The following is a 21,642-nucleotide window of genomic DNA, read 5'->3' on the forward strand; positions in this document are numbered from 1 at the left end:
ACTGGAGAGGGAACAGGAAGAACCACCCTGAGTCTAGCGCAGTGTTGTGCGGGCTCTCAGTACATACTTGGGGCATGAATGGAGATGTCGAGTCATCTCCAGCCTGGGAAAGTGCTAAGCTGACCTCTGCACCAAGCAAGACCGAAAACTTTTCGAGGACAGCCACCCACCCAGGGCTCAAGGAGATCATTTTGATCCCACTGCAGGCAACTCTTCAGCCTTCCCCCTCTCTCATTTCTCATTACCTGTTCTCCCTGAGAAGGATGTCAGGGCATGGTGATGGTGATGGGTGGGGAGTAGGGGAGGCTGAGGGCCCCAACTTTGAGAACCACCCCCTGGAAGCTGCTACTAACCCGTTCCCCAATCTGGGTCTGGTCTCCATGGGGCAGGATGTCGATGTCTGGCTGCAGGGAGCAGGCTTCGATGACCATCTTGTACCTGCAGTGGGGTGGGTGGGGACACAGCTGATCAGCCTGGCCAGAGGCGGGCCTGGGCACTTGCAGAGGGTCATTACCTTCCAGGCAGGCGTGCCCAGGAGGAGCAATGGCTTTAACGGGCCTCCTGATGGGTGCAAGCAAACACCCCGTGAGCTTGAAAAGAGCTGAGGGCAGCACCTGACACCATCATGAAGAAAGTTAAATATTTGAAAGATGAAATTGGATGGGAGCAGATAGCCACGAAAGTGACAAGAGAGGGCCTGGGGCCCCTGTGCAGTGGGAAAAGCTGTAGCCAGAGCCCATGCTTGGAGCACTGCCAGGGAAAAATCACTGCTGGTTTGCTTAGGCAGTAAATGATGATGGCTGGTCAAATATTCGCCCAGCCTGCTCCCCTCACACTTCCCTGGTCAGCTCTCAGCCTGGGCAGGTGCCAGCCAGAGTGCATGGAGGCATCACAGTGTCTTGGTGACATGTACTTGGGCGTCAGGAAGACTTGGATTTGAAACCCATTTCTGTCACTTACTGGCTGGGTGGCCTTGGGAAAGTTACCTAACCTTCCTGAGTCTTGGTTTCCTCATCTATAAAATGGGGATAATAATAGTACCTGCCTACTGGGATTGATGTGAGCATTACAGCAAATCATGCATAGCAAGAGCAGCTGGAAAGAGCTCCATGGATGTTAGCAGTCGTTAGCACTGGAGGGATTTGTGTACAAGCTGCGCAGCTGGGGGTAGGGAATCACGAGATGGAGACTCATGGAGGGCTGGGCGAGCCTTTTCACCAACCTCAAGAGAAGGCACCAGGGTTCCTGCACCTCCCTCCCCTTCTGCCTTCTCAACCACGGGAGCTGGACTGCCCTGATACCCAGCACATCTGGATCATTTCCAGATGGACCATATGGAATAGGCTGGAATCCAGATAAGGGGGCTGGAGAGCAGGATGGCTGGGTGAGGAAGGTCGACGGAGGAGCAGGCAGCCGGCCGGGCTTGGGGGCTGGGGCAGTGGCTAATGCATGACCAATTGCTCCCCCTCCCCCCAGCTTGCCCCCCAACCCACCTCCTCGAGGCTTTTACCGTTGTTTGTTGAAGGGACTCTCAAAGGTGATGTTCTCCTCCACGGTGGCATTTAGCAGCCATGGTTTCTGAGAAGCATAGGCCACGGGGCCTCTCTTCCTGGAAGAAGCGGGGCAGGAGTAGGGAGGTATTCTCAGGGCGTCATTGTCAGAGGTGGTTGTCAAGCTGATGGCTTAAACTGGGGCAAGGGGGTGGGGGCAGCACTAAGATGAGGAGGTGCAGTTGGCAGAAATCTGCTTTGAGTGGCTCCTGGTGGCCTCTTGTTCCCCAAGGGCCCAAGGCAGGCTTGGGTGCTGGGTCTTAGCTGGCAGGGGGATAAGGGACCTCAACCCCTCCCTGCTCTCCACCCCTCCCTATCCCACCCCTTCAGTCTGTTGCCCTTCCTAAGTCTCTACCCAGAGCCTGGGAAGACCCCAAAGTGTGACCAAACTAAGTAAATACTTGAACCCTGATTTCCTCCTTCCTTGAGTAGCCCTCAAACCACTCGACTTTGATGTTAGCAGGTAACACTCCAAACGGAACTTTTTAAAAATGAAGAGTCAAGGAACCCACATTTAGTGTGATGTGGTTTCTGAAGACAAAAAAAAAAAAAAAAGGAAAGAAAGAAAAGCAAAAGATGACCACCAGACAAAACTGATCTGGTGTGAAGGGAGCGGCGGTGGCCTCCGAACCACCGCATGAAGCACAGCGCCCGCCCTGGCCTCCTCTGCAGCTGGGCTGGACCTGGGGGGCTGCCTTCCAGAGTTCTGTGGTTCCCTTGGCCTGAGACCTCCTCTGAGGAAGTCTGCCCTGGAGGGCGATGCTCTCGGGACACAGTACCTGATATCCGAGTCGGTTGCCGTCTCCCGCTCTGGGCTGCAGCAGGGGAGGAAAGACATACCTTCAGGGTTCACCTGAGTAGACTGAGTTCTCCATAGACATTTTGAGCTCCCTCAAACCCAGCGTGAGTGCCTTTATAATCCCTGAGACCAAGACTGCAGCCACAAAAGCCACACGCCACCCAGGGGAAGCCTCCACTGCCTGAATACACGCGGCACGTGTGAGGAAGGCCTCAGGGGACCTGGTTAAGTTACGAGGGACAGTGGGGGGAAGGCACCACTGGTGTAGGCTCATGGTGGGGGGTGCTTCCCACGTCAGAGGAGCATGAGGTCCAACATGTGGCTTCTGCAGAGCCAGCCTCTGCATTAGGGCGCGGATGCACTGGCCAAGGTCTCGGGCTGACATGGCTGCACAAATGTTTGGGGCAGGAAGTGCGCTTTGACCGTAGCCAGGCGAGGCCGGGCAGGCCACCATGGGTGCCTGCAGTCTGGGGATGGCAACCTACAGCCGATGGAACTCAGTGTGGCACCTAGAGAGCTGAGAAGGGCTCCAGGTGTGATTTGCAGCCCCAGGTCCCTGTCAGAAGACAACCGTGGAGCCTGGGGGATCTGCCGAGAGGGACATGGTCAGCTGTGGTGCCCACGTAGCCTGGACAGACCCCAACTGCTCCAGTGTCAAATACTCTGTCCCGTTGTGCTCATCCATGCGTTCATACTTGTCACATACCATGAGGCCTGATTTTTGGCTCAAGAACTATGGTCACTACGGCTAGAGAGTCTGGGCTGTCATCATGCCCTGGCACTTGGCGACAAGATGGGAGAAAGGGCAGAGAAAGTATGGGGAAGTGAAACTTCTGTGGTGTTGGAGAGTGAAGGCCAGAAGCTTAAACGGATTTCCAAAGTCAAGTCAGCCTCCCACTCCTGACTTCCCACCACCTCCAGTGTGTCTCGACTGTCTTGAAAGAGGTGTGGTTAGGCAGGGTTCTGAAGGTCTTAGAGCCACGTCAATCTATTTCACTTGGATGTCTTAGACGACCAGAATATAAAGCACATTGAACATAAAGCAACACGACTGAATTTTCTGTCTGCCTAGGGGATACCCACCTCCGCTTTTTATAGCTTTGTTTCTCAACTTTTCTCTCTTTCTTTTTTTTTAAATTTATTTTTTATTTTTTTATCTTTGGCCGCTCTGTGCAGCATGTGGGATCTTAGTTCCCCGGCCAGGGATCTAACCCATGACCCCTGCACTGGGAGCACGAAGTCCTAACTGCTCGACCGCCAGGGAATTCTCCAAGCCCCTTCCCTTTATTGGAACCCACTTCCAACCGAGCTCCAAGGCTGTACCTGGGGTCCTCTCCCGTCTCGCTGTCAGGAAGGCTGCTGGGGCACAAATGGGAAAAAACAATACCAGTTACTTCTCACTCCACTGCCTTCCTCTCCATCACACTGTGTCTCTGGGGAGAAGCAACCCCACAATCCCCACCCCTCTGACCCATCCCCAGTGCCCCCAAGTGGCTTCCATGGGGGCAGAAACTGTTCTCCTCAATCTCTGTCCCTCCCGCAGCAACTGGATGGGCCCCCTCCAAACAGCAAGGGCTTCATTAGTACTCCTGACACAACTCCAAGCAGCAGTGAAGCTGGTTTGGCATCAAGACTGGCTTATAGTTGGGAAAACTAAAGCTCAGGGAGGGAAAATGACTTTCCCAAGGTCATAATCATTTCGTACAGCGTTTTCCAACTGTGGATTGGGACCCGAAAATTGCGTCTGAAACAAGTAAATTGCAACTGCACTTAAAAAGAAAAGAAAAGAAAAGAAGAAAATACCAATGTGCATTGCATGTGGTCAAGATGTGTACTTTTTGTGTGAATTTTTTTTTCCTCTTACCTATCAATGCATAAATGTAGTGGACTGTGATGTAAAATCTGTTTCATACTGTGGATTACAGTAAAAATTTTTTTGAAAAACACTGAGTGAGGGGCTTCCCTGGTGGCACAGTGGTTGAGAGTCCGCCTGCTGATGCAGGGGACACGGGTTCATGCCCTGGTCCAGGAGGATCCCACATGCCGCGGAACGGCTGGGCCCGTGAGCCATGGCCGCTGAGCCTGCGCGTCCGGAGCCTGTGCACTGCGACGGGAGAGGCCACAGCAGTGAGAAGCCCGCGTACCGCAAAAAACAAAACAAAACAAAACAAACAAAACAAAAAACACTGAGTAAGGTGACCTGAATTTTGGTGCCAACTTTGTCGGTGCTCTTTCTCCTGCCCCAGGCCACCTTTCAACCTTCCAGAAGCAACCTTCTGCCAATGAAGTATGTACTTCTGACATGCACATTTGGGGAAAATCAAGCTGTTCTGTCTTCATGCAGATCTTACTTTAATAATAGTAAAACCAGCTAACATTTATTGAACTTTTATAAGCACTTGTGATAAGCACTGCAATAGTATTATCTATTTTAAAGCTCAAAAAAACCATATGAAGGAGGTCGCACTTTATAGACAAGGAAAGTGAGACTTAGAGAGGCTAAGTAACTTGCCCAAAGTCACACAGCCAGCAAATAGCAAAGAAAATAGATTTGTCTAACTCCAAAGCTTCATGCTCTTAATGACTATGCTACATTGCTTCACTGTGATTACCCAGGCCATACCTCTGATAAATTTCTTGCCAGGGAAACAGGATGGACAAAAACAGGGATGGAAAGAAGCCTGATGAAATTCTCTTTTGTCCTCTGCTGAGGAGCAGAACAGAATGGACCCTGATGGATATGTAATCACCAGTTCCCTATGATCCTATTCGCCGATCTTTATGGTTTCATTTCACTCCCTCAACTCAACCTAACCTCATGTTCCCTAACCATCAGATTGCTGCAGTTTATGGACAAGCTGGTAATGTGGGACAGATTAAAAAACCCAAGCTTACAAATTCCAACTCTGCGGCCACAGCCCAGATAAGCTCATCGCTGCAGTCTTCTGCCTTGACTGCTTCCAGAGTTGCAAAGGCTGTTACTTTTCTGGAGGGAAGCACATCTGTGGCCTCCCTGAGGACCCCAGCACACACTGAACTCCCTCGGCTCTAACTCAGTTTGCAGCATTATCTGGGCTGTTCATTTAGCCCTTATAATGGACTACCTTCTTCTCTAATCAGCTCCTGTGTAAGTCTTTTATCCCCAGCGGGATTTTAAGGCAGGAAGAGCATCTTTTTCAGCTCCACAGTGCTTAGCACATGACAGGTCTGTAATAAATGGAGGTTGGTAACAGACATCTCTAATCGTTTGGGAGGAAGGAAGGGAGGGGGGTTAGCACTCAATGCGGGCCATCCTCATGCCAGGCACTGTGTGAAGTTGTTTGTATTCGTCACTTCATCCTCACAACAACTCTATAAAAAGATGTTAGTATCCCCATCTTACAGATGGAAACACTGAGGCTTAGAGTTTGCCTGATGTGCCCAATGGTACAGAGCTAGAAAGAGGGGAAGCTGCGATGTGAATCCAGGTTCATCTTCTCCTCTTTCCAGTGTAGTTCCAGCCTTCCTAGAATGAGCCTCCTCATTGTGTGTGTATGTCTTAATCTGAAAAGTAAAAAATGGTATATGTGGCACACACTTCCTCTCATTGATTGCTGGGCTCTTAAATGATTGTTCCTCTTCTGCCTGCACTTTTGGGACCAAGCAGTGAGCTAAGAAGATGATCTCTCCCTTTCTCTGACCCACCTCCTTCCCTGCAGCCAGCTGTGAGCTGGGTGCCTGTGTACATGGCAACCTGAATCACTGCACAGAGCCTGCCCTCAAAGGGCTCACGGTCTGGCAGAGCGAATCAGACAGGTACAGATGTCAGAAAGTTATAAGGGCCAAAAGAAAAGTAGGAGCAAGAAAGTCCTATAGAAATTTGGGGGAAAAGTACACACAAACATATGCAAATATGCAGAGAAAAGACTGGAAACTTCTGGGTGGCGGGATATTAGGTGGCTTTTAATCTTCTTTATACTTTTCTCATTTAATGTACATTCTTTTAGAGTCAGAGAAAACTGTACTTTTTACAAGTAGTTTGGAGGAGGAAGAAATCTGAGAAAGTGAGGAAGGGCTCATAGAAGTTACAGGTGAACGGAACCACGAAGCAGGAAGGATGGAGACAGCGGAGGTGGAGGGAGGGAATTCTAGGCTGCAGGAGGAGCCTGCATGAGTGCAGGCAGTGTGAGAAGTGGAAAGAACATGAGCTCTAAAGTTTGTATCCGATGGGCTTCTCTACTCACTGGTTGTGAAATCTTAGGCAAGTCCCTTTCCTTAGGGGAACCTGTTTCCTTATCTATAAAACTGGGGTAATGGTAGGAACCTCACCATGACTCTGGGAGAATGTATTACCAACATAGCTCATAGCTGGTTGGAGGGAAGGACCTGGGTGGGGTTCGAGAATGAGGGATGGGGTGGGCCGGAGATCATCCTTTCAGCTCGGTGCTTGGTTTCAAAGGCACAGGCAGAGGAGGAGTCCAATGGCCCCAACATTCATTTAAGACCCCAGCAATAAATAAAAAGGAAAGCGGTGGAAATTGAGGTTGGAAGGGGAAGTTAGGACTTATGGGTCTCCATGGTCCATTCATCCTGCCCCAGAGGGGCTTGTTGCTGCCCTGAAATGTTACCTTTCACACACAGTGCCCTTTCTGATTGATGTCGTTGGGTCCTAATGCCAAGTCTCTGAGGGAGGAAAGGGTTTTTCTTATTGTTCAGATGAGGAAACTAAGATGCAGAGAGGTGAAGTAACCTGCCCAAGGTCACACAGCTATCGAGTGGCGGAGTCAGGACCACAACCAGAGACTATCTAGTTCCCAAGTCGGGCTCATCATGTCCACATGGTGCCCCTGCTGTCTGCTCACCGTCTCACCACACCTGCCTCCTGCAGGAAACCTGGGGTGCCCTTGAGCCCCTAAGCCAACTCCCCAAAGGCTCCAAGGAACTGTATGAACAGATGGGATCACAGAGTCGTCCTGAGACAAGCCTATTTTTCACCCTGGGGAATCGGGGGTCTCAGGAGGCAGCCTTCACACCAAAAGGCAACAACGTCCTGAGGCAGGCTCAGAACAAGTAGGGCCCGGGGCGCATACCTCCATGGGTGGCAGGGGCAGCAGGGAGCTCCAGAGAGGCCAGTTTGCAGTTCCTCGTGGGGAGGTACCTCAACACTTTTCTCGGATCCCTGCTTCCTGCTGTCTCCCCAGGGCTATTTAAAATCAATCTACTGTGGACATTAATGGCCCTATTTTTTATTTCCAGGGAAAGAATTTCACTTGAATATATCTGCTAATTTTGAGTGTTTATCAGAATGTTTTCCTCTTAAAGATTAAGGAGAGAGTTTGCAAATTCCCCGGTTAACAGTGCATCGAAGCAGAGAGCCAGGCAGGCGCAGGTGACTATCAGTAAAGTGAATATTTGGGAGCCGCACGAGACCTGGGTTCTCCCAGAGACATGGAGCCGGGCAACAACCGACGTGCAGGACCTGCTCAAGGCTGCCTCAGTAACTCTGCAGCCTAGAATGTAGGGCCTCACCCCTGAAGCCCCCATGCGCATCCCAGGCCTCTGTCCACCCAGGACTGGTGAGCCCCCTGAGGGCAGGGGCCAGGTCTTCTCCTTTGTAGCTTACACAGAGTGGTTCACAAAATACACATCCTGTGGGGGGGGGGGGCACCTGGGGCATGGCATGGAGTAGCCCTCCAGTTCCATCTCCAAGGAGCTCAGTGTCATGGGGGAGACATGCCCCAGCATACGGTGTGAGGCATGCACGAATAGGATTTGCACATTCCAAATGCTGGTGGAGAAGTTGGGTGGTGGAGGTCTGGGTGAGGGAAACAGCTTGGGCAAACGCATGTGGGAAGGAGAGAGAGGTAAAGGCGTATTAATTGCAGTCTCCTAAAGGTCATAAGTTGTTCCTGGTTCATTCATTTAGCAAATGCATTCATTTAGCAAAGGCGCTGTGGATACAGAGAGACAAACAAGATATGATCTTTATCCCCAGGGAGCTCACTACAATCTCTCCTGGAGACAGGCTGGAGTATAATTAAAGAGCAATAGGGGAATTTTGTTCCTGGAATAGAAGTACATCGTCAAAGAATAATATTTATAATAATATTTATAGGGCATTTGCTACATGCCAGGTTAAGCCTCACATTAACTCCACGGGTAATAAGGGAAAACTGGTACAGAAGGGTCACAGAATTTCCCAAAGCACAGAGTCCAGATTTGAACCCAGACAGCCTGCCTCCAGAACGTTTGCTCCTATCCGCTCAGTAATACTGCTCATTTTCTTCAAGGAAGGAATAAATGAATGGTTGTACACACAAAGCAATCTCCCCAGAGCATTCTCTGCTGTGACCCTCCTAATCCCCCAAATCCCTGCCTTGTACCTCCTGGAACTCTTTCTGGCTGCCTGGTCACCAGGTCTTGGCCCTGGTATGGATGAAAAACACCGGAGCGGCTTGGCCTCGCCCCTGCCTCTGGCTGCAGACAGGCAGGCCCGCGGGAGGGGCTGCTGGGTCAAATGCTATTTTGCTCTTGGCTCACTTGGCAAGCGCATCGTTGCCCTGCAGCCCTGCAGCCCAGGGTCTGAGGCATGGAGCTCCTGCAAGTAACGGAGGGGGTCCCTCAACACACAGTCCCCACACTTAACTCATTGCCCAGGGTAGGTGGGCCAGGCAGAGCTGTGTACGTGTCCAGTACGTGTTTGTCTCAAAATGAGAGACAAACAGCAGATGAAGCCAGCTGAGCCAGGTACCAGCCTCCTTCTCCCATCCGCTGTAATGAACTCCTGACTGATCTCCCTTCCTGCAGTCTCTCTCTCCCCGATCCCTCATCCTGTATCACCAGCACGTTTCTCCTACAGCCTTCAGGCTAAATCTTGTTTCCCAGGCCAGGTATACAGGGCGTCTGACCTCAGCCCAGCCCACTTCTTTCGTTCTTTTTTTTTTTTTTTGCAGTACGCGGGCCTCTCACTGTTATGGCCTCCCCTACTGCGGAGCACAGGCTCCGGACACGCAGGCCCAGCAGCCATGGCTCACGGGCCCAGCCGCACGGGCCCAGCCGCTCCGCGGCATGCGGGATCCTCCCAGACCGGGGCACAGACCCGTGTCCCCTACATCGGCAGGCGGACTCTCAACCACTGCGCCACCAGGGAAGCCCCCAGCCCACTTCTTTAGTCCTGTCCTTCACCAGCGTCCCTAACACCCACTGCTCTGGCACCAGAACCACACCCTCTTACATGATCACACCTTTGCCCACGCTGATACCCTTGCCTGGAACACCTTCCTCTCCCACCCCGGCCTCTTCCATCTGACGAAACCACGCTCATCCTTCAAGGCTCGGATACCATGTCCACGTGAGCCTTCTTTCCTTGACCACAGAGTTCACTGTTCCTCTGTGCTCGATGGTGGCACTGATCTCTGTTCTCCTCCCTTGGAAGCAGCGGCCATGTCTTCACCATCTTTGCATTCCTATTGCTGTGCTCGGGGTCTGGCACACAGCAGGTGCTCAGTAAATATGGGGTGAGCGAATACATCAATGTAGAGAAGCCAGAACATGAGTTGAGTCATGAACAAATTCTCACAACGTCCCGGGGTTGGCTGCAGGCTACCCTGATGCACTCGCTATGCTTGGGAGGGAAGCTGTGCTGTGGAGGAGGGCAAAGTGGATCCTGGAGCAAAAAGATCCTTTCACCGTCACCCCTCACTGAGCCTGGAACAGAGCCAGGATGTGGGGCCCCACCTGCCGGTTGAGGAGACTGAGTGTCATCGCAGACAGAGCTGTGAGCTGTGCTGCAATGGTTCTGCTGAGGTGGGGTGGCGGGGTATCACAGCCATTGAGGCTGCTGGCCTTCAGAGTGGTCAGGCTAGCTATTTCTTTGTGTTGCTCTCAAGCCCCTTCTCTTTCAGCACACAGTGGAAAGCCCATGCACTTGAGCACTTAGGGGCACATCCCACTTCTGCCATTTAAGGGCTGGGTGGCCTTGGGCAACTTGCTTCCCCTCAGTTTCCTCATCTGTTAAATGGGGATAATGATAATGCCTACTTCACAGAGTTTGGTGAAGACTGACCGAGACAATGAAGTAAATAAAGTGCCTTACAGAGTATCTGGCACACAAGAGGCACTCCAGCACCCTGGAGAGGCCCCTGTACCCCCTGGGGCTGGGGCAGAGGTTTCCTAAGAAAGAAGAGGAAGCAGTCAGACCCTGAGGGTTGGCACACCTTGGAGAGGAGGTTGGGGCTGAGGCTGAGCTGCCTCTGTAGAGGCCAGAGAGGTGCTGACACTGGTGTGACGGCACCTGAGGTTGAAGGGGGTGGGGAGGAGATGAAGGAAGTGGGGCAAAGGGAACACGCTCAGAGGGGTCTGATTCAGGCTGAGTGGGACACAGACAGGGGAATCTAGGGGCAGCCCCAGTCTCTGGGCTCTGTAATCTCATCTAGGAAAGGCCTGCCCTGAGACAGGGCCTGGACCCAGTTTGCCCTCCACATGGAATTTGGAGAATAATCCCTGGAACTAGGACCCAAGGGACCCCAGCCCAAGGCAGTGGCCAGGCTTGAGGGAAAGAGCCCAGGCTTGGGACCCTGGTCTGCCTGCTGACCAGTAAGTCACCCAGCTTCTCTGTCCTCAGCTCTTACTTCTGTGAAATGGGGCAATAACACCCAGCGGGAAGCTTCAATGAGATCGTGCTTGCAGTGCACTTAGCAAAGGGCCTGCCCATAGCAGGTGCCCAATAAATGATCAGTTGCTTTCTTCAGCTCACAGTTCACTGGGGGCTCCTGTCTTCCCATCACAGACACACACAGGCAGTCAACGGACAAGGGCTCCTCCCTCCAAAGCCCTGAGGGGCAGTTGGTACAAGGGCCTGGCAACGCAATGCTTGGACCTTTCCTGTCAGGCTGTGTTGAGAGACACCCGAATAAGATAGGGAATGGATGCAGAGACCGTCTGTCCCAGACATACCACATCCCCAGTGGAATCAAGGTTCCAGAGACTAAGGTCATGGGAAACCCAAGGGGCTTGTTTGCCAACCACAGCCCCGTTGGTGCACCATTCAGGGACATTTTGGAAAAACAGGAAATGCGGGTACATGCAGGTGTTCAGACACTGGTCCCAAGGTCTTTCTCTCTGCTCAGTCTGCACTCAAGCTTATGAAAAAACCTGACATCTTGCCTCTGCTGAACTGGCTGTGACTTTCATTCCTGAAACCTCAGTCGGATCCCTCTTTCTCTTGGATTCTTGGATACTGGGGACGGGGAGGTGTTGGGGATGAGTGTCGGTAGGCTCCAAGCCACGTTGTGTGATGACTGCAGTAGCCATGTTCTGTCCAGGTTTCTGAACACCTTTTCCACCCTCTTCCTTTCTTGGCTCTTCTTTTCTGGCTTTTAAAAAAGCCTTTATTTTATTTGTATCTTTAATCAACTAGTTTCAAGTGCTTTTTGGAAGTGGGTATAAATAATAGATTCATGATTGACTCAGTCTAGAGTTCTGGCTCTTTAATTAGGATAGTGATCTTTGCCCAGAAACCTACATTTGTCTGGTTTATCTCTGGCTCCTTGAAATACCCACTGAATGGTCTGTATCAGCTTTGCTGATGACCAAGCCAGAAACCAATGTTTGTGTTACGGTCCCTCACACTGGGAGGCAGTGCGGCTGAGTGAACGCGGAATTTGGAGTCAAACAGAACTGCGTTCGAATTCCAGCTCTGCCACTTATTAGCTGGGTGAATGAGGGCAAAGAGTTTGGCCCTTCTCCGCAACACGAGATCTGTTAACACTACTTACCTTGCTGGTTTTCATAAGGATTAAATGACATAGTGTGTGCAGAGGACATAGCAAAGTACCTGGCACATAGTGAGGGCTTAACAAATACTAATGACGGTAATGAGCCTAACAATTCAGCGCTTTCACTGAGTGAACACACTCGGTAAATGCATGATGCATCCCCCACTGAGAAGGACAGCTGAAAAGAGGGCTTCCACCTGCCCACTGTCTTTCCCCACTAACTGAGCCCAGAGGATGCATGTAGTACCTGTTCCAGAAGACGCCCCCCGAGACCTTCTGCATCTCCCCCAGGGTGGCTAGGAGGAGCGAGGACTTGCCGCAGCCCACCTGCCCCACGATCATGGTCAGCTGGCCTGCAGGGAGGGAGGGCGGCAGATGGGACTGGGGCCAGGAGGGAGTCTGAACAACCACCACCCGGAAAGACAGACAGACAGATATACCCAACCCTGGGGCCCCCATTTGCTTTCTTCCTACCTAGAATCCCCAGGGAGTCCTTTGAGCCCTTCCTTCTGGAAACCTACATCCTACCTCTGGCTCCCCAGCTCCTTCCTCCTTCCTACTGCTTATCCCCCCGCCCCTTCCTAAGCACTTGCTTCTTCCAGTGCTCTCAAGTGTGCCCAGCGCCTCCCAGTCCCAACAAAGGGCACCCGTTCCTTCCCACTTCCATGCTTTGCTCCTGCTGCCTCCCCTGCCTCATGGCTCCAGGCACCTGGCTCATTCTCAGGATCCCCGCCTCTTCCACTACGACTTCCCTGGCTACTGGGGATTGCTTTTCCTTTTGTGAAGCACCCATTCTGTCTGCAACAGATGGCTTGACATCAAGGTCCCGCTGTCTTGCCCTGCCTTTGCTGTTGCACTGCTGCCTAGCACAGGGACTCCTCGGGGAAGTTGCCCACCCCCTCTCTAACCTTCATACCCTAGAGCACACACCAAGAGTGCACACAGAGCAGGTACTCAATCAATCCTGATTTTTCTTTTTCTCCCCATGTCACTCAGGGGAGCGTGGGAAGGGAGCACTTCGAACACGACTCCAAGGGGGACACCCCCAGACCATGATAGAGGGGTGAGCTGAGCCATACCTCGGGGGATGCAGATGGTGATGTTGGACAGTGTGGGGATTCCATCTGGGGTCCACGTGAAGAAGCCTCCAATGATCTTCGTTGGTAGTACCCCAGCCCCGGAAGAGAACAGAAAGGCAGCTGGGGTCTCAGTGTGAATAGTCCGTCGCCTCCCCTCCCCCATGAAAGCCAGAAAACACCGATTCCAGTCCCCAGATCACTTCCAAGGCAGGGGAGTGGGGGAATGGCCTTTTCGTGCAGACCTCTCTACCTGAGGCACCCTCCCCAGAGGACTGCTACAGGTCCCCCCACTTGGTGGAGATGGAAGCATTGTCCCTGGTCTCAGGACTCCTATGGACTCTACAGGCAGCCAGGGTGACCTCCAGGGCAGAGGGCTCAGCACACAGGTCTCTGGCACTTCAGATTTAGTGTTTCCTCCTGGAGTTGGCGCTGGGTGGCGAGCGTCGGGGTGCGGGGTCTCAGACTCACCTGGACACAGCAGTTGTCAGCACCCCCATCTGCACTGGGGGTCAGGCTCTGCAGCGGGCCCATGATGCCCCGACAATCCTCCCAGGCTGGACGCTTGCGATTCACAACCTTGAGGGGCTGGGGATGGTTAGGAGGAGGTGAGGGCCCAGGGGCTGGGAGCTGTGCAGGGAAGGGAGCTCCCCCCCAGTGAGGAAAGGCTGAGGCAGGACCAGCAGGGAACGAGCTGCATGCATTAAAGAAAAACACTGTGTGTGGGGGTGGGGGAGGTATGGCAAGGGGACACTGGACACTCACCACCGCCTGGTACTTGCTGGCCTGGCCCCGGGGCTCGGGCTCCCGGGGAGCACACTGCTCCTCGCGGATCTCTGCACTGGACAGGAACTCGCTCAGCTTCTGCACGCTGCAGAGGAAGTGCAGACACCCCTCACCCTGCCCAGGGCAGAGGGGAGGGGAGAGGGGGGAGGGCGAGGCCTGAGAGAGCAGCTCTGAGAAGATGCCAGGTTCTAGGTGTGGCCCTCAAAAAGCCCACACTGGAGGGGACAGACAGGGGGCATCCCATGGGGGGCGATAGGTGTTTCCAAGGTTGGTTAGGGTCTACTAGTCAGCCGGAGTAGGTTAGGGCGTGGATCAGGTGGGATTGGCTAGTTTTAGGGTTAGCGTTAAAGTTGATTAGTCTTGAGTTATTAGACTGAAGGATGTTGGGCTTTATCAGTTACTTTTAGGTTAGTCAGGATTAGGATTGGCTATCAACCACAACTGATTTTTTTGATCACGTATATACATGAAACACTGTTAAATACTTCATAAGCACATAATTTAATCCCCATAATATAATTTGATCTTGCTGGGGGAGGTGTGGAAGAGGTATTATTCCCAACTCATGGAGGAAAAGGCTATTCTCCACCCCTGGGATTTCTTTATGGACTCAGAGGAGGTTCCAAAAGCTTCACTCTTTTTTTTTTAAAGAAGATGTTGGAGGTAGGAGTTTAGTAATTTATTTATTTATTTTTGCTGTGTTGGGTCTTCGTTTCTGTGCGAGGGCTTTCTCTAGTTGTGGCAAGTGGGGGCCACTCTTCATCGCAGTGCACGGGCCTCTCACTATCGCGGCCTCTCTTGTTGCGGAGCACAGGCTCCAGACGTGCAGCCTCAGCGGCCATGGCTCACAGGCCTAGTTGCTCCGTGGCATGTGGGATCCTCCCAGACCAGGGCTCGAACCCATGTCCCCTGCATTAGCAGGCAGATTCTCAACCACTGCGCCACCAGGGAAGCCCAAAGCTTCACTCTTTTGATTCATTCTCTCTTATCCCTGGGGGTGGGCAAGATGTCTGGGGAATCTTGAGAATTGTTTGTGTACCCCTCTCCCACCTTTTGCTTAAATGTCCAACAACCTGGGGCCACCCCCACCCTTGTTTCTGTTCTGGGCATGACACCCCCTCCCCACAGCAGGAGCAGACAGCCAGCCTCGCCCGCTTCCCCCTCTGTCCTTGTTCCAACAGGACTTGGCAGGGGCTGTGGGGGAGGGGAGGAGCTGGCCTTGGGGTCAACCTTCAGGCTGTGTCCTGTTCCCACTTTCAGCCCAGAGTCTGGTCTCCCTCTTTAAAAAGGCCTTAGCAGGCTTCCCTTCTGAAATCTGAGGGGCTCTCACGTGGGGGAGGGATGGCGCTCATTCTGTGGGGCCCTGGAAGGCAGAACTAGGACCAATGGTTAGAACTGATGAGGTTATACCAAATTTGGTTCAGCATTGAATTTTTCCTTTTATGGAGTTCTCTCGGAGGTGACACTCTCCTTGGAGGACGTAAGCACGTTGGCTAGTCCTTCTCAGGGACTAGAGGGAGGGAAGTTACACATGGCCCATGGCCCTCTGACCAACCACAACCAGCTTCAGTGAAGCCCAGATCAACGGGCAGGCATGTTCTGGGACCAAACAGCTGTGGTTGTAGCAGTGACCAGAGTGAGCCCTGGGGCCGACAGGTGAGCGGCCTGACCACTGCCCTTGCTGGACCCTCCTCTCACCTGACCAGAGCTTTGACTGTGGACCGGACCACACTGGACAGCAGGAACAGTGGCGTCACCAGGATGTGGAAGAGGGAGAGGGAGGCAAAGGCTACCGAAGGGGAGAAGTCGGCCTCTTTGAAGAAGCTGACGTGGCCCACGAAGGTCTGCGGACAGAGGCACAGATGCGACAGAACAGAGCGTGACTCAGGGTGTGGGCCCCTCCCGCACTGGCAGCCCTCAGCCCTGGGAAGGAAATGAGAAGTGGGAAGCAGGGGACCTAGGGGCCCTTTGGGTTGGATACACCACTATCCTCACAGCCATCTCATGGAACCGTCCCTCCCTGCCCTGCTTCCTTCACTCCAGGAATGACCAGGGAGGAGCCCTCAGGGTGGATCAGCTCTGCCCCCTCTCAGACTGTAGTCCTCAGTCGGAAACGTAAACACGATCATCACAAAACCACCTCTTCGCCTGCTGCCTGCCGCCTGCCGCCTGCCCCCCAGCCTCCGGGTACCTGGCTCTGCTACTCAGAGTTCCCCAGGGAACCAGGCCAGGAACCACGTCAGTAAGTCATGTTGAAAGTGAATTCCCAAGTGTGACTGACAGGCTGTGAGCTCGCCACAGTTCAGGGACACCGGCCCCGGGGGAAAGTCACAGCAGCCAGGGATGGGAGCCCCGGGTGAGGGGCTGTGGGCGTGGGGCCTTTCTGAGGGGCACACTGCCGGCCCCCACTGTTCAGCTCCTACTCAGCTTTGGTCAAAATTGCTTTAGAGGGCTTCCCTGGTGGCGCAGTGGTTGAGAGTCCGCCTGCCGATGCAGGGGACACGGGTTCGTGCCCCGGTCTGGGAAGATCCCACGTGCCGCGGAGCGGCTGGGCCCGTGAGCCATGGCCGCTGAGCCTGCGCGTCCGGAGCCTGTCCTCCGCAACGGGAGAGGCCACAACAGTGAGAGGCCCGCGTAACGCATAAAAAAAAAAAAAAAAAAAAAAAAAAAAAAAAAAAAAAAAATTGCTTTAGAAAACCACCATTGTCATATTTAATGGCATGGAGAATTCTCGTGTCATATTCTTAAATTTTAAAAAGCAGTTTACAAACCTGCATAGGAAGCATAATCCTAATTTTGTAAAAATGCCGTATTCTGTGAATCAAAAACAGACTGGAGAAAAACACATTAACTTTGTTGCCAGTGGGATTATGGGTGATTTAAGTTCTCTTTGCCCTTTCCCTTCTGTATTTCCCAAAATTTCTACAAAAACATTGTAGAAATTTTTACTTTTATAATGAAGAAGTTTCACTTTTATAATGAAGAGGTTTGATCGGTTTTTTTTTTTTTTTCTTTTAAAGAAAGTTTAATTGCTCTAGAGACTAAGCGTCAGGTCTTCCAGGCCAGGGGTTGGAGGTCCCGTCTGCCTGGAGTGGGGCAGTGGAGGAGGGACCGGCTGCATATATAGACTCTCCATCCAGCACCCTATTCTCAGTCCTGCTGCTGAGCCCATCTTCCGAAGCCCCTGTGCAGAAAAGCCAAACCCTCGGCACCTCTCACGCCAGACAGCCTTCCCCACCCCGCCCGACCAACTCTCACCGGGAGACGAAGAAAGGATCCACTTACGATGAGGACGGCTGCGATGGGGATGGCCGTGTTCATGAAAACTGCGGAGGAAGCACAGGGGGAGTTTAGTGGGAGGAAGGAGACGGCTGGAAGTGAAGCTACCCAGGTTGGTGTGAAGGCAGGGCAGCCTCTGGGGTCCTTTCCCCAGCCTGTGGGGTGGAGCTGGGCAGAACTCTAGCTCTGCGGCACCTCCAGCTCCTAACGTGTGTCCCTCAGGACGCTTATCTCCATCTCTGAGACTTACGCCTTTAAATAAAGGTTGAAATGCTCTTACTCTGCTCCATGTGGACAGTGTGAAGAAAGCCCTGTGAGAAAGTGGCAGGGGAAGGGATTGGAGAGCTGGCGGACTGTGGTCAACCATGAGGTCAGCAGCACGTGTTTCTGGGGGCACCAAGTTGCTACTCCTTCCTCTACGTCTGGTCCTTGAATCCCCGCAAGCCAGGCTCACTCTGAGGCTGAGAGGCTTCCCAGTCTCCCGTGGCTCTTAGGAAGGATTTCAAACTCATTCACACTGAGGTATCAGTGACTGAGGACAGCTGGAAGCAGGGTCTGCCTTAGCTCTAAGGCTGACAGCCCACGCCCAGGTGGGACAGTTGGTTTGCTGCAACAGAGGCTCTCTCCTTATTCTGTTTATGGTGTGGCCCTCAGGCTCTTCATAGGGACCCCAAAGAGCAAAGAGATCTGGACTTAAAGTCAGAGAAGGGCGGACTCCCCATTATTTCCAAGCTGTGCAATCTTGGGCTGATCGTTCACCTTCTCTGAGCCTCGGTTTCTTCACCTGATTTTTGTAAACTTGTACTTACTTGTTCACATACTCTGGCTCTCTCCAAGGTGAGAGCAGGTAATGCAGGGAACAGGCCTCTGTGATGCCTCAGTGCTACCTATTATACCTCATGGGCTGCTAGCTTAGCCCTGCTCCTCTGATCCAAGCTGTGAGATGCCCGAGAGTGCCCTGACCCCAGGCCAGAACTTCCAGAGAGAGTAGCCCTCCTGGAGTAAGAGATGCCCATCCTAGCTGCCACCTTCCCACCTCCTCCTCCTTCCTTCCAGGAGCCTCTTCCAGGCCAGTGCAGAAAGGAGTCTGGTTCTGACATTAGCTAAATTAAAGGAGGAGCCAGGAGCCAGGAGCCAGAGGCCAAGGGCAGAGCCTGTGCACATGGCCCCTGTTTAATGAATGGCGAAGTGTATGACACTCTGAAGAATTCCAGACCGTCAACACCATTCCAAGAAGCTGATTGTCTACTTACTCCAAGAGTCCTGCATCACCTAGTACATACTTGGAGATGTGGAACCCCAAGGGAGTGGAAGAACGTGGTCCCCGTTCTCAGGGGGCTCCCAGTCTGAGGAAGGAGACAGGAGGAACTATGCTCCCAGGAGACACCTTATAGGACGGGAAAGAGGAAACATGCCCATACGGGGTTCCCAAGCAGATAGGAAAGATATTGTGCCCATCTTTGGGGAATCCCCAATCTATGCGCCCTGCCATTGGAGGGTTCCCTGTCTCATGGAGAAGATATGGCTGGAGCCCTTGGGGCACTGCCAATCTCTCCGACCACAAGGCTTTTTATCAACACTAATATCACACATGACGATGATTTAATTGCCCTTCTTTTTTTTTTTTTTTTTGCGGTACGCGGGCCTCTCACTGCTGTGGCCTCTCCCATTGCGGAGCACAGGCTCCGGACGCGCAGGCCCAGCAGCCATGGCTCACGGGCCCAGCCGCTCCACGGCATGTGGGATCGTCCCGGACCGGAGCACGAACCCGTGTCCCCTGCATCAGCAGGCGGACTCTCAACCACTGCGCCACCAGGGAAGCCCTTAATTGCCCTTCTTGATGAAGGTTCCATGGTCTCCTGGTGCCCACCTCAATGCCACAGCCCTCCCTCACAGCCCTCTCCTACTGCAGGGGGCAGGATAAGCATTATTGGTTTCCCCACAGCATAAGGAACCCAGATCTGGGACATAGGACAGAGCATGGCCATCACTGGCTGGGGAGAGGGAGGGAGAGGAGGATGTCCATCAGGCCTGGGCCACTGACCATCACCAACGATGAAGCTGTAAAGACAGTTAGCCTCGTCCCTCCCCTCCAAGGCAGTTCCTCCAGGGAGCTCCCTCAGGCAGGGGCCACCTTCCGTTCCTCTCCTGCCCATCCTGTCAAAAGGTACCTGTGCATCCCACCTCGGCCCCTGCCCCAGGCCAAGACCCCTCCCCCACACACGGGGGGCTCAACTCCCAGCTGAAGAATAGGCTTGGAAGTTAGATTATAAATTGGTACAACTCGCTCAGAAAGCAGTCTGGTGCTTTGTAGCTAGAGCTGCACAGGAGTTCAGACTTCTGATCCTACCATCCCTCTCCTGGAAATTTATCCTGAATAATCACTCAAGAGAAGCACAAAGCCCTCAGGAAGATGCTGTTAGCTGTAGCACTGCCTGTCACAGCAACACAAAAACCACAACCACAGCAGCGAACCCCTGAAACCAAGTAAACTGGAAACATCCAACAGGAGCAGCTGTTTTAGTAAATGAGGGAAAAAAGCAACTCTGGGGAGCCTCCATTTTCCTGAACCACATAAGGGCCGATGGGACATTAAAGGCAGTGGAGGAGTGGGAAATATAACCAAGAATAGATTTCTCTCCAACTTTGGCATGGGGTGGGCTGACTCACTTAGATTTGATCTAGGAAACAATTAAAAAAAGAAGGACATGACAGTGCTCAACTCTTGAATGTTAGGGAGTAGGGAACACTGTTAAATAACACTAAGTGAGCGCAGATTATGAAATGATGTGTGAGTGTGATGCTGTTATGGAAAAGTTTAGTTGCATGTAGGCAGGTCAGAAAGGCCACCTTCAAGAGGGAAAGCCTTTTTGTAATGGAGTAGAGATAAGGGTACCTATTGTTTTAATACTGCCCCTCCATCCTTTAAGAAATATTCATTCAGAAATTCTTTTTTGAGGGTCTCCGCTGTTTCAGGCATTGTGTTGTGTTCTGGGGGTTCCGTAGTGAACAACTGTGTCAGCTTTTCATACCCCCCAAACAAAACAAAACAACAGATCAACTGAAAACAAAGCAGGGCTCAGATCAACTGCTCCCCCGCCCACCGCCCGCCGGGCTTTGGCCAAGGAATGCTGTCTGGCCTTGTGGGTGGCAGTCCCCCCCCCCCACCCCCCCGCACACTGCAATAGCAGGAGCTTTTCATTTGCAAAACATTGATAAATATTTCAGAAGCCATGCACGGGGAGGCACAGTGAGCCATTTGTGCCTCTGGTTAACTTCACCCCCTCCCCTACCCAGGGCCAGGGGAGGAGCTGCCAGCTCACAGTAACTGCAGGCTGCACCTGTAGGAGGGGAAAGGCATTTCGAAGTGAACAGAGCTATTCAGTCCGGTAGTCAGTCTGAAGTCAGCAGAGGGAAGGAAAGTAGGCAGTGGCGTGTGTCCGGCGCTGGAGGTGGTGGAAGCGAGGCAGAAGGCTCACAGCCACCCTGATTGCGGCTTCCAGCTCTCCCTCAGACACCCAAACCCCCCGCCAGGCTATGCATCAGCAACCCACTGTGGCTGTACCAGCTCGTGGAAGGAAGGGCAGACGCTGAAGTTCAGAGAAGCTGGAGAAGGAAGGGGGACCAGGTCTAGAGGTCTCCTTGTCCCCGCACACTGGCTGTTCTGAGTCAGGGCCTCCGCCCAGGAGGAGACACTCGCCAAGAATAGCCAGGGCCTGGGTTGCGGGGAGGGGCAGGTGCTGGGTGCCCTGTGAATGGGGTTCACAGGCACCATCCTGCCCACCCCACACCTCCATCCGAGCTTGGGGGCTTGTTTTTTGCTTTTCAAAACATAGCATGAGGCCAGTCACATTCATTTGATGTGAACCACCTGACTGTGGTTCAGACCCAGGTGGGAAGAGGGAAGACCCCTGACCACAGAACACTGGAAGAGATGGCAGACCCACCTTTCCTTTAAAATCCTTCAATGCCTCTCCTGCCTCAGGAGAAAACCCAGCACACAAGGTCCTGCATGATCTGGTCTTGTTACTCTCACCCTCTCCTCACCGTGATATACTCGAGTCTTGAACACACCCGTCATCCTTTTCACCTTTAGGCCTTTGTGCCTGGAACATTCTTCCCTCACTTGGCTGACATGGGATCCTATGGGCATCGGCAATGGGTTTCACCGAGCACGAGGCTTCCTTGACACCCACCACTCCTAAGATGAGGTTGGGTGCCGCTCTGATGGATTCCACTTTCTGTTCCTGTCACTCACGACACAGCTGCCTGTCTGGCTTCCCTATTAGACTGTGAACAGCCTGCCGCATCCCCCAGGCCTGGCATAGGGCTTGACACATAGTGGGTGCTCAGTAAATATTTATTAGATAAGGGAATGAAAGAAATAAAGGAGGCCA

General features: G+C 52.7%; 1 protein-coding gene across 2 annotated transcripts in view; it reads right to left on the reverse strand.

Annotated features, from left to right (window-relative positions):
- Positions 1-21,642, reverse strand: part of ABCC8 (ATP binding cassette subfamily C member 8) — a 75,486-nt gene that overhangs the window by 18,238 nt on the left and 35,606 nt on the right. Inside the window, exons 11-20 of one of the 2 annotated variants that reach the window (XM_065882138.1) lie at positions 17,252-17,292; positions 15,665-15,810; positions 13,946-14,051; positions 13,652-13,768; positions 13,184-13,259; positions 12,352-12,457; positions 3,673-3,705; positions 2,330-2,365; positions 1,511-1,609; positions 354-438 (exon numbers count right to left, since the gene is read on the reverse strand). In XM_065882138.1, the coding sequence (XP_065738210.1) occupies positions 354-438; positions 1,511-1,609; positions 2,330-2,365; positions 3,673-3,705; positions 12,352-12,457; positions 13,184-13,259; positions 13,652-13,768; positions 13,946-14,051; positions 15,665-15,810; positions 17,252-17,292 (845 nt within the window). Of the gene's footprint in view, positions 1-353; positions 439-1,510; positions 1,610-2,329; positions 2,366-3,672; positions 3,709-12,351; positions 12,458-13,183; positions 13,260-13,651; positions 13,769-13,945; positions 14,052-15,664; positions 15,811-17,251; positions 17,293-21,642 lie in introns of both variants that reach the window. The other variant, XM_065882137.1, reaches the window with a different exon arrangement.

Source organism: Phocoena phocoena, chromosome 8, assembly GCF_963924675.1.
Source record: "Phocoena phocoena chromosome 8, mPhoPho1.1, whole genome shotgun sequence".
In the NCBI taxonomy this organism is placed as follows: domain Eukaryota; kingdom Metazoa; phylum Chordata; class Mammalia; order Artiodactyla; family Phocoenidae; genus Phocoena; species Phocoena phocoena.